This window comes from Culex quinquefasciatus, chromosome 3 (assembly GCF_015732765.1).
Source record: "Culex quinquefasciatus strain JHB chromosome 3, VPISU_Cqui_1.0_pri_paternal, whole genome shotgun sequence".
NCBI lineage: Eukaryota > Metazoa > Arthropoda > Insecta > Diptera > Culicidae > Culex > Culex quinquefasciatus.
The window spans coordinates 183,976,364-183,988,335 of record NC_051863.1 but is presented as its reverse complement, the minus strand read 5'-3'; the positions used below and the strand labels follow the sequence as shown (position 1 = coordinate 183,988,335).

General features: G+C 38.8%; 3 protein-coding genes across 12 annotated transcripts in view; 2 read left to right on the top strand and 1 right to left on the bottom strand.

Moving 5' to 3' along the window:
• Positions 1-1,824, top strand: part of LOC119769393 (adult-specific cuticular protein ACP-20-like) — a 6,785-nt gene extending 4,961 nt beyond the window's left edge. Inside the window, exons 2-3 of the mRNA XM_038261548.1 lie at positions 1,404-1,435; positions 1,498-1,824. Of these exons, the coding sequence (XP_038117476.1) occupies positions 1,404-1,435; positions 1,498-1,824 (359 nt within the window). The remainder of the gene's footprint in view (positions 1-1,403; positions 1,436-1,497) is intronic.
• LOC6041261 (protein alan shepard) overlaps positions 1-11,972 on the bottom strand; it is a 340,069-nt gene that overhangs the window by 282,480 nt on the left and 45,617 nt on the right. The window lies entirely within an intron of this gene.
• On the top strand, positions 8,853-10,005 carry LOC6054374 (pupal cuticle protein Edg-91). Its single transcript, XM_001870264.2, has 2 exons — positions 8,853-9,193; positions 9,266-10,005. The coding sequence occupies exons 1-2, from the start codon at positions 8,897-8,899 to the stop codon at positions 9,455-9,457; spliced, it is 489 nt and encodes a 162-aa protein (XP_001870299.2). The 5' UTR covers positions 8,853-8,896; the 3' UTR covers positions 9,458-10,005.

Genomic DNA, 11,972 nt, shown 5'->3' with positions numbered 1-11,972 from the left:
TTTTGAATTTTGAATTTTGAATTTTGAATTTTGAATTTTTGAATTTTGAATTTTGAATCCTTGAATTTTCGAATTTTGAATTTTTGAAATTTTGAATTTTTGAATTTTTGAATTTTGAATTTCTGAATTTTGAATTTTGAATTTTGAATTTTTGAATTTTTGAATTTTGAATTTTTGAATTTTGAATTTTGAATTTTGAATTTTGAATTTTGAATTTTGAATTTTTGAATTTTGAATTTTGAATTTTTGAATTTTGAATTTTTGAATTTTGAATTTGAATTTTGAACTTTGAATTTTGAACTTTGAATTTTTGAATTTTGAATTTTTGAATTTTTGAATTTTGAATTTTGAATTTTGAATTTTGAATTTTTGAATTTTTGAATTTTTGAATTTTTGAATTTTTGAATTTTTGAATTTTTGAATTTTTGAATTTTTGAATTTTTGAATTTTTGAATTTTTGAATTTTTGAATTTTTGAATTTTTGAATTTTCGAATTTTGGAATTTTTGAAATTTTGATTTTTGAATTTTTGAATTTTTGAATTTTTGAATTTTTGAATTTTTGAATTTTTGAATTTTTGAATTTTTGAATTTTTATAATTTTATCTTGTGTTCTCTTTCACTGCCTCACGATTCTAATGCTGGTGGAGATCGTGCCCGTCATAGGGCGTCCAAAGTGGGGACTCGTGGCAGGCGGACGGTTTCCTCGCGATCAAGTCAACCCTTGAGGTGACCCGCCGCTGACATCACCGAGTAAGCTGCCAACCGGAACTCGCATACCCTGCTGCACAAAATGAAAAACGCCGACATCATCATCAAAAACATCCGCGCCTCGATCACGGCGCCAGCCACAAAGACACGCCTCCTGCTACTGCTAGCACCGGAACTCACATCACGGAAGCAACGTGCCAACGACGGCGACGGCGCCCAGCAGTACCCACCTGCACCACGGTCATCGAGGCCGTTTTGTTCTGCCAGATAAGACAAATCGACGTTTGGAACCGTTGCCAGTCAGTGGCGGCCGTTTTTTCTACCTAGCTTTCAAAAGCAACACACAACCCAGCGACCACCTCATTATTTTTTTTTATTTGAGATGAATAAATAAATAAAAACATAAAACAAAATAAAAACCTCTTCTTCTTCTTATTTCCATCCAAAACATGAAAAGCAACGGTCAATTCAAAACAGTAAATATTGTAGTGGCTGCGTGCTGCGTGCTTTTGGCAGGCATGCGTTACGGCGTTACGTTTGCGATATTGAAAATCACCGTTTGCGATATTGGAAGCAATGCTTCCTGCTGACGGGTGTAAACGGAGGTTTGCGATTGGTAGAGCAAATCGGAAGCAAAGTTTGCGATTCCGCAAACCGGATTTTGTTCCGTGTGGAGGTGGAATCGGCATTGGAGGTGGTATTGGCGGAGGATTTGGAGGAAGTCAGGTAAGATATCCTAATATTTTGGTATTATCAAGATTTAAAACGTCAACCTCGTAATTCCCAAGGGTGGCTACAAGGAGGAGAGCGGTCTGGATTACTACTCGTACCCGAAGTACAAGTTCGAGTACGGAGTGAAGGACTACCATACCGGAGATCACAAGAGCCAGTGGGAGATGCGTGATGGAGATGTTGTCAAGGGAGAATACACTCTGGACGAGGCCGATGGAACGAAGCGTATCGTGGAGTACTACGCCGACAGCAAGACTGGTTTCGAGGCCAAGGTTAAGAACATCGGACACGCCATCGAGGGAAGTATGGGAGGACAGGAAGGCGGAATCGGTGGCGGATACGGCCACGGATACAGCTACAGCAAGCTGAAGAAGTACAACTAAGGCGGATGTGAAACGACTGAATTATGTGATACACGCTATAACGATACCTTAAAAGTTAATAAATCTATCATGCAATGCTAAAAAAGATCACTAAATTATTATTGATTGATGATAAAACCTTAAAATTAGTCAAAAAAAAAATTCGTCGCCCTCCTTTAACAATTTGGCATCCTCGGCTGGACCCAAGAAAAAGATATAGCGCCCTAAGGAGCCTATGGGAGTTACTCCACTACTTACTGCTTAAAACAAGTTGACTTACCTGAAATGAAAAAAAAAAAAACTTAAATTAGATTTTTTGTATCCCCTTGCAGCTTTTATTTAAATAAATAAGTTTTAAATTTTGTAATCCTAATGAAATTTAAAAAAAGAGAATTACAGAATTATAAAAGAAAATTATGACAAAAGGTCAAATGGACAAAAGATCAAAGTGGACCTAATTTCGAGTCGGAAAGACAAAACGAAAACAAAAATAAATCATAAGCAATTATTTATTCTTTTAGATTTAATAAACAAGTCTGAAGAAATCTTCGGAAACAGACTTTATCTCATTAAGCTTTTTTTAAAAGAACTGCTCATTTTTAAAGAAAGGGAAAACTAACCAAACATTACTCGGATAAGATTCATACATGGAATTTTTTTATAGGTCCAATAAACCAAATTTTCGGTTTTTGCTTTTTAGGTATTTTTAATACTCCTGACTCAAGGCTGTTTCAAAACACCCAAAAAGCAAAAAACTGTAAATTTAGTTTATTGAAACTTTTCAAAAAAAAAATCTAGATATTTTCTAAAAGAATAGAAAAAACTTGATTCGACCGTAAAAAAGGTATGTTATGTTTTAAAATTGCAAAAAAATAGCTCCACGCCTTCCATCGGATGGGGAAGTAAAACGTCGGTCCCGGCCTTCGTTGTTGTTAGGCCATTAAGGTGTGGGAGTCGTCTCCCTGCTATAAAAAGACAGACATCACGCCAAACCAACCCTGCTCCGGTGGCATCGCGTGTGGCGGTTGGACTCGCAATCCAAAGGTCGGGGGTGGAAGGTTCCTTGGAGTAAAAAGAGCACGGCGTGGCTGGAACAAAATATTGTAAACTGAGATACCCCATCGGAGATTTATACGTAGAAAATTGTGTTTTACCAGCCTAAATCAGAATCTATAAATATGAAAATATTCTATCGGTGAAAATTGCGTTTTTTTTTTAATTTTATGGTTTTAAATTTTGGTACAGATTTTTAATTGATCTGGCCTTATAAGTGGATCGATCTTTGAAAATTATTTTTTATAATAAATTTGTAGAGAAATCTCTCACCTTTACAACGCTGGTTAGGGTTTGTAAATCCGTTTTGATTGTCGAAAGATATTTTTTTTAAACGCAATTTTCACCGATAGAATATGTTCACATTTATACATTCTGTTCAGGCCGGTAAAACACAACTTTCTGCGTATAAATCTCCGGTGGGGTATCTCGGTTTATAATATTTTGTTCCAGCTACGCCGTGCTCTTTCTGCTTCAAGGAACCTTCAATCGCAATACCTTTTTAACGGTCTAAAGGCATCAGAACAAAAATAGAGTAGTTTCTCATAAAACAAACACTTCTAAAAAACACAAGCAAAACTAAAATTAAGAAAATAATTGAAGGTAAACGGTTCATTTTCATTTTGTGTAACTGATGGTAGAACCTTGATTTTTTAAAATAAATCAATCACTTTTTTGTCGATGTTATCGATACGCACAAAACAAGCATTTCAATCATGCTTTCTAAAAAAATGTAAACAGAATCGCTCATGGTTAAGACCTTACTCAAAACAAAGCACTACGACGAAGCATTTCTTCAGCAGCGTTCTTGAGCGAATCGATTGAAATTTTCCCATGTAAAGCCCATTTTAACTCAATCGATTTTTTATAACTATAAATAATGTAGTAGCAAAAACAATTCGACACAGTTCTTCTCGGACCAATAAGCCTTCCACACAACAACCGCAAAAATGGCCAGCGGACGTGCGATTCTGTTACTCCTGCTGATAACGGTCAGCGTCAGCGTGGCCCAGCGGCGCAAAAACAAGAAAGCCAACCAGGAACCGATCTACAACTCGCTGATTCCTCCAATCCCGTTGCCAATCTTCCCGTTCGGGGCGCAACCCGCCCCGCAGCCCAGTCGTCAGTTCCGGCCGATCAACATCCACTATGCTCCGGTTTCCGGCGGTGGTCACGCCCACCACGCCCACCCGGCGGAGGAGCACCACCATCACTATTACGACGACCACGGTCATCCGGTGGACCACCATCATCATCATGGTGACGAGCACCATCATCACCACCATCAAGGACACAAGGGAGTTTTGCTGGAGGCCAAGTGGACCATTCCGAAGGTTTTGGGATGAAGTTTGCGCGTTGGAATGTTGTGTCAGGCTGTTAAAAGTTGTTTAACTTTGATAAAAGTTGGAACGTAAAAGATCAAAAATAAAAACAATTTTGTTTTTTAGATTTAATTGATTTTGTTTTTTAAATTTCATTACAATTGTTAAAATTGGGCATAGAAAAATGCAATTTGAAATTATCCTGATAGTAAGACCGTTTCAAACTTTTTGTTTTGTTCAAACCATTACTAATTAAGCAATTAGTCATACAAGAAGCTTGGGCAAAAAAATGTCGGATCAGGCTCGTTGACAGAAAAAATATACCAGTATTTATTGTCATGGTCCTTGACACAGTAAAAATCTTCCGAGTAAAATCGCATGTAAAAGCATGCAAATCACCTTTGTGAGCAAAAGCATGTAATATTGCATGAAAAAACGTGTACACAAAAAGCATGTATGCAAGAAAAAAAAAAGATTTTGCACACACCAATCCGATGAGCGTCATCTCCAGATTACCAAGCCCACGCCCCAAACCTCTCGGCTATCTCGCCGCTGTAATATTGTTTGTATCAACACCGATGTAGCTGTATGTTCCCCATACACTGTATTACAGTTTATGCAGTATAGGACGTACGAGAAATAAATACGTAGATTGGAGTTGAACCAATTTTTAAAAAGACGGTGAGATAGCCGAGAGGGTTGGGGCGCAGACTTGGTAATCTGGAGATGACTTGCACCAGATTGATAGTATTTTGGAGTGTGCCAAATGTGATTTTTGGAAAAATTGAAGTTTCATGCAAAAACAAGTTTGACATTATTTTTTAATGCAAAATTGAATTTGCAATCGAAAAGTACTCTACAGATTTTTTGATAAAGGGCTCCGTTTTCAAGATATAGCCACCGAAAGTTTGATTTTAGTGAAATATTTGTAGTTTTTCAATTTTTAAAAATAGTGACCATGAGTGACCGTTTCTAAAATTTTTTTTTTTTAGAAGTTCAGAAAATTTTGCTATAAAATTGTCTAAAAGGCATTGAAGATTGGACCTCGGGTTACTGAGATAAAGCCGCTTTAAGAAAAAGAAACACGAAAATTGAAGTTTTCTTAATCTCACCAAAACAACCCACCGTTTTCTAATGACCATATCTCAGCAAATAATGGTCCGATTTTCAATTTAAATGCATAGAACATTCGTGAAATTTTCCGATCTTATCGAAAAAAATATTTTGAATTTTTTTAAATCAGGACTAGCATTTTAAATGGGCGTAATATTCAATGTTTGGCCCTTTTAAAATGTAAGTCTTGGTTCAAAAATTTTCAAAATATTTTTCGGAAAATTTCACGAATGTTTCATGTATTAACATTGATAGTCGGACCATTAGTTGCTCAGATATCGTCATTAGAAAATGGTGGGTTATTTTGGTAAGATTAAGAAAACTTCAATTTTTGTGTTTCTTTTTCTTAAAGCGGCTCTATCTCAGCAACCCGAGGTCCAATCTTCAATGTCTCTTTGACAATTTTATAGCAAACTTAAATCAAACTTTCGGTGGCGATATCTTGAAAACGGAGCCCTTTATCAAAAAATCTGTGAAGTACTTTTCGATTGCAAATTCAATTTTGCATTAAAAAGTAATGTCAAACTTGTTTTTGCATGAAACTTCGATTTTTTCCAAAAATCACTATTTTTTCAAAAATTCATAACCCGGCGGCAGATGTTTTGACCATGTTTCTCTATGGCTCAAAAGTTGCGGATTTTTGTCCCCTATAACATATCAAAAAATCTCGAAAATGTAATAATACGTATTTTGGGAAATTGAGTTTTAGTGAAAAAAAAGTTGATAAAAAATCTGCAATTTTTTCCCGTGTACCTATTTTTTTTTTCTCAAAATTCCTCAACAATACCCACAACTTTGCCGAAGACACCAATTTGATCAGAAAATTTACTCAAAAGTTACAGCTGTTTGAATATTTACATACCATTTTTGTATGGACAGCAGCCAAAATTGTATGGAGACTTGTATGGGTGAACCAATGACGCAAAATAGCTTATTTGGTCATAGGGAAGGCCCCCACAAAATTTAAGTCAAATCAAAAAATACAAAAAATAAAAATGATCGAAATCGGCCGATTTCGTAGAGAGTTGCTCAGATAGTATAAATATACAAAAAAAAAATTAAAACTGTAAAAACGTGAAACTTTTGTGAAATTTAATTTTTATTTTTATTTTGATTTTTTGCAATCAAGTTCAACATTTAGAAAAGGCATTAAAAACACTTTATTAAAGGCTTAATTAACTAAGTTTTTTTTAATTCAAAAATAAGTTTTTTGAACGAAGCAATTCATTGTTAAGTTTATGGAAAAATGATGTTCCAAGCAATTTTAGTGCTCTAAATAGTTATACATATCATTTTTGTATTCGAGAAAATGATTTTTGCCATGTTGTTTAACCCTCTACAACCCAACCCTGCCTCTAAACAGGTTTCGATCTAAAAAATCGCCAAAAATCCATTTAAAAAAAAAAAGATTTTTAAAAAGCAAGCCTCTACACATTTTTTCACAACTAAAAAAATAAAAGGGTCATTCTAAAGCAGAAAACGTTCAAAACAGGCCAAAAATTGAAAAAGTTACGGTAAAAACATGAAAAAAATAAGAAAGGCAAAATGTAATAGGTGGTGGTAGAATAGGCCTTATATTACCAAAAACTAAGATAAACTAAACAAGATAAATGCAAATTAAAATACAAAAATAAACCAAGAAAAACATAAAACAATAGAAGTATAGTTTGCCGTAGAACAACAGTTACTCAAAATGACCTCCTGAACAAGGGAAAAATAAAAATGTTCGGAAAAAAATTGAGCAGTAGAGTGTTGAAAGCAAAAAAAAAATGTTTAACTCAAATATCTCGAAAAAGCAGTAGCAAATTTTTAAGCACCAGGTTGGATTTGTAAAGCGAAAATTAGTACTAGAAACGATGAAAAATTCTCGGAGGTGTTTCTTTCTTTTGTGAGATATTTATTTATTTTTTTAAGTGCTCAATTTTTACCACCCTAGGAATTGAGCCAAAGTGTCAAAATATTGAATTTTGGTCATATTTTTGGTTTGCTGGACCGAACGCTGAGCGCTAGCTACAATGTATTGACTCTTACAAGACGCAAATCTCAATGAAAGATGCAGTTTTTTTTCAGCAGCTTCTCCCCGCATGTATACTCAGTTACAAAAAACTGACATGAATTTTTCAAATAGCCTTACTCCCCTAGCTTCGTATTTTTTTTTTCATTTCGGCTAAAAAAATGCTAAAATGTGGTTTCCACCATTTTTTTTTTTTGCAACCGGTGAACATTGGTCTGGTGCAAGTCTGCAACACTTCTAGAACTTCAAAGTTCTCGGAACCAACGCCGCACCACTCGGCGCGCCGCAATCGAACCAACCGATTCGAAAGTTTATGTTGTACACTTGCACTGTTGCACGTTCTACCTTGAAGCATAAACCGCTCTCGGGTCAAACTGAGTCAAATTCAAATATATAAAACTATCGATCGCTAATCGGCGGTCATCAGTTGTGGTTCGAAGTTGGATTCGGCCCACAAGTTTGCACCAAATCTCGAATCGATGGGCAATCGCATGGCGATCACATTCCCGCTGCTTCTGCTGCTGGCAACACTGCTGCTACAGTCCGCAGTCGACGGTGGGCTTCGGGAACGGCGGTTCCGGAAGGGCAAGGGAATGGTGGACCAGTTCCGGCCGGTTAACATCTACTATGCTGCTGTTCCGTTGGTGCCACCACCACCGCCGCCGCCACCAGTTCAGCATCACCATCACTACCATCCGGTCAAGCACTATCCGGTGTGGAAGACGTACGAACATCACGAAGAAGCCTTTCTTGGGTAAAATTTGATACGGTGTAGGTTAGTTTGCAAAGATCTCTCAGTGAAATAAAGTATAAGGATTAGTTAAAGAAGATAAAAATGTGGTTTTAGTTAATCGTTGATGGGGACTTGGAACAAAGCTGAATCATTACTTTCAAGATGGCTGTATGGCTTGGCTCAGAATTTGAACTTATCTGTCTTTGTAGAACACCTTCAGGTTCTAGGACCTTCAACTTGAACGTCTTCTCGATAACTGAACTGTTGACAATCAACCGAGGTTGGAAGACCTTCAGCCACGACTCCTGCCCACGCACTGAACCTTGCAGGGCTAGCCAAACTTTGCCAATCGTAGACCCGCGAGCCAAATGATATAATTAACTCAATTAACGCACTTCAAACGCCCTCCCCGTGTACGGAGGCCGTTGCATAAAACCAACATGTAAAATACTTGCAGGTACAACCGCCGATTGCAACTCCACTACTCAACAAATGCGCGCGCTCGCGCCCAATCCGGAATAGTAGCGTAAACAGAATTCTCAGGCCTAAATCGGTATGTTTGGGCCGGGTTACCGACGTTTGGTACAACTGGCGTTCGGTGCGTAAGGCGATAAGGTGTGGCCGGTCAGGCGGAACTCGCGCGAAGCAGCTGTTGGCCACCACCTCCCCCACAGGTGGACTGGGTTAGGAGTGGTGAAATTTGCAAGCATTTCTTCGCCAAGTTACAGATTAACTATACTTTTCACTATAAAAACCTTCACCGCCCAATCAAAGCCATCAGTTGTCCACAGTTCATCAGTTCAGTCAGTTCAGTTTCAATCGGTTTTTGTGCGCGGTTGTACAGTACTAAGGTTCAGAATGTTCAAGCTTGGGTCTACGGTAGTGCTCCTGGTTGCGTTCAGCGCGGTGGTCCTCGGCAGACATGACGGAGAAGGTCGGCTGGGACGCCGCGGCGGCAAGATCAAGTCTGGCAAGAACGGCCTGGCATATCTGGGAGCGCTTGGAGCAAGTACCTTCGGAGGATTTGACAGCAGCTATCATCATGGACCGACGTTCTCGGTGTACCCGTCCAACTACCTGCACGGTGGATACGCCCCAAGCTACGGCTCCTATGGACATCACGGACACAAGGACGGTGGCTTCGAACAGCCCAAGGTGCGTAGCGTCCCGACTCCTCAGCAATCCTCCCCAATTTCCCACTTTTCCTAATCACGTTTCCACTTGCAGAAGGGATTCCATCTGGGCTACGAGGTCGGCTACCAGGGCCACCTCGGATACATCAAGCTGAAGCGTGACAACCTGCGCCACGTCCAGGTCAGCCTCGGCCTGGGCCGTCCCGGTTCCACCGGTGGTGCCGGATACGGGTCTGCCTTCCCGTACGCCACCGCACTCCTGCCCATCCTAGCCTCCGGCAAGTAGGAGGCCTCCACGAGTGCACACAAGACTTGTCAAATGCAACAACAACTGCAACAGCTACAGCAAGAAGACGACAACCTCATCCCATAAAATCACACAACATCTAACCTGGGAGAGTTCACACCGAAATTCAACCAACCCGAGGAGTTCAAGGTCAGCCAACCTAACCCAGCCAGCCAGCCAGCAAATCAGTCAACCTTGCGGCAAAAAATACCAACAAACCGCAAAACTAAAAAAAAACATGCAGGAAAAAAACGGCAAACATGGACAGCCAAGAGCCACGCGCAAGCTTAGGGGGTTCAGGTGTAGCAAATTCACAATTATACATGCATCAACAGCAGCAGCAACAAGCGAGTAATAGTTGGTTGAGTCGAGTGTCGAGCGACCGAATTTAAAGACTAGAAAAAAAAACTAAAATCAGTAGCTGTAGCATGTTTTGCATAATTGCTACTTAAAAGCGTGGTTCAATTAGATGAACCGATTTGTTTTATAGATTAGATAGGCACACTTTGAAATGGAGCGGAAAAATGGAGCATGCATGGTTATGATAAAACCGATTGTGTGATACCGTGACCGAATAAAATAAACAACTGACTGAATAACCTAATAATTTGGCTTTGATTTTACTGTCAATCTCAATTGTCAATCATTTTCAAAAATGGTGAAGACTTTTTTTAAGTAATAAATTTTAGTTTTCAGCTCTTCAAATTCTCCTAAAAAGTTCATATAACTTGAAAACGGTGCACTTTCTCAAAAAAAGTGTAAAGTTAGTTTGGATTGCAAATTTGATATTACATCTTTAAAATAATTTTGACAAAACATTTGCCCATTGCTTCGATATCAAGTCTGCCTGTGTGGATCAATCAGACCGCGCACTGGACTCACAATCCAGAGGTCGCCGGTTCGAATCCCGGGGCGGACGCAAAAAATTCTAAGTGTAAATATAGGTATTCGGTGCCCTCTCCCCGTGCCCATACCTTCACACTTAGGAGACCCGGGAGGCGGAGTCTTGTCGCAAAAAGAACGATACACGCCTGTGGATCCGTTGACGAAACCGCAAGGTTTAAGAGGGCCACATTATAAGGTGTTACGTCGATTCCGTTTCCGATATTTTCCAAAGTATCATCGATTTAAAAAAAATCTGATATCAAATTTATCAAAAATGTCCTTTTACAATTATTTTAAAAAGTCGTAAATTAAAAAAACAAGCGCTTCAGTCAATCATGTAATAATGAATAAAATGACTTTTTTTAAATGAGCTTTTTTCTAAAGGTTCTGAAATCTATTCAAACAGATAAACATTTTCATATATTTATTTTAAATAATAAGCCCATACAGAAAAAATATGTCAATTTACTCGACACGGAAAAAAATGAATCACATGTAAACTCAATAGATGTAAACTTGAGATTCGACGTAAACGGTTGAATCACACGTAAAATCCTGTATTTACGTATAATTTGTTGCAAAATTACATCAAATTGCATTTAAATTTAAATGTTTAATGACGTGCAAAATTGTTACATCATAAATGATGTAACATTCGGAAAAATTGTTTTGTGTGCACCAAGAGTAATTTTTCCACCACCAAATTGCATGCAGACTACGGCGACCCCCGATTCGATTACTTAGGCAAAAATATGTCGCTATAGAGAGTCTGTGGTTGACAGAGCAGCGAGTCAGACGTGCGTCCCTCACACACCAAAAAAAAGGTGCTAAAAAGTGCAAAAAATGCCTCACGGCAAGAAAAAGAGGCGGTCCTCACCAGCAGGATCGGCAGATTTGAAGAAGCTAAAGAATGCCGAAGCGCTACCTGCAAAAAAGGCAGTTTGAGCAAGGACGCTCAAAATTCTTCTGGAAACCAGTTCGCTACCCTCCCTGTGGACGTGAGCGAGAAGGAAGAATTTGAACGACGGGAAAAGTTGCCACCTATTTTTGTGAAAACATCGTCATCGGATTCGGTACGAAAGTGGCTGACCGGGTTTATCAAATCTTCCATTCGCTTGTGTGCTGATGGACTCAAAATTCTGCTACCTACCAGAAAGGATTACAACTACGTTCGGGATTTCCTGAACAACACAAAGATCGATTACTACAGCCATGACGATCCAGGTAAACGCCCCATAAAACAGGTCCTCCGAGGCCTGTACGACATGGATGTGAGTGTGCTGAAAGAAGAGCTCAAAACTCTTAAGTTGAACGTGATCGAAGTCTTCAAGATGACGAGGCACAACAAGGACATCAAGTATCGTGATCAACTATACCTGATTCATCTCGAGAAAGGATCGACAACGCCTTCTGAGCTGAAAGCAGTTCGGGCAATTTTCAACATCATCGTGACTTGGGAACGTTATCGTCCAGTGCACCGTGACGTGACGCAATGTTCGAACTGTTTGCAGTTTGGGCATGGTGGAAGGAACTGTTTCATCAAGAGTCGTTGTGCAACATGCGGAGGTGAGCACAAAACTCAAGCTTGCAAAACAATCAACGAGAACATCGAAGCTAAATGCTTCAATTG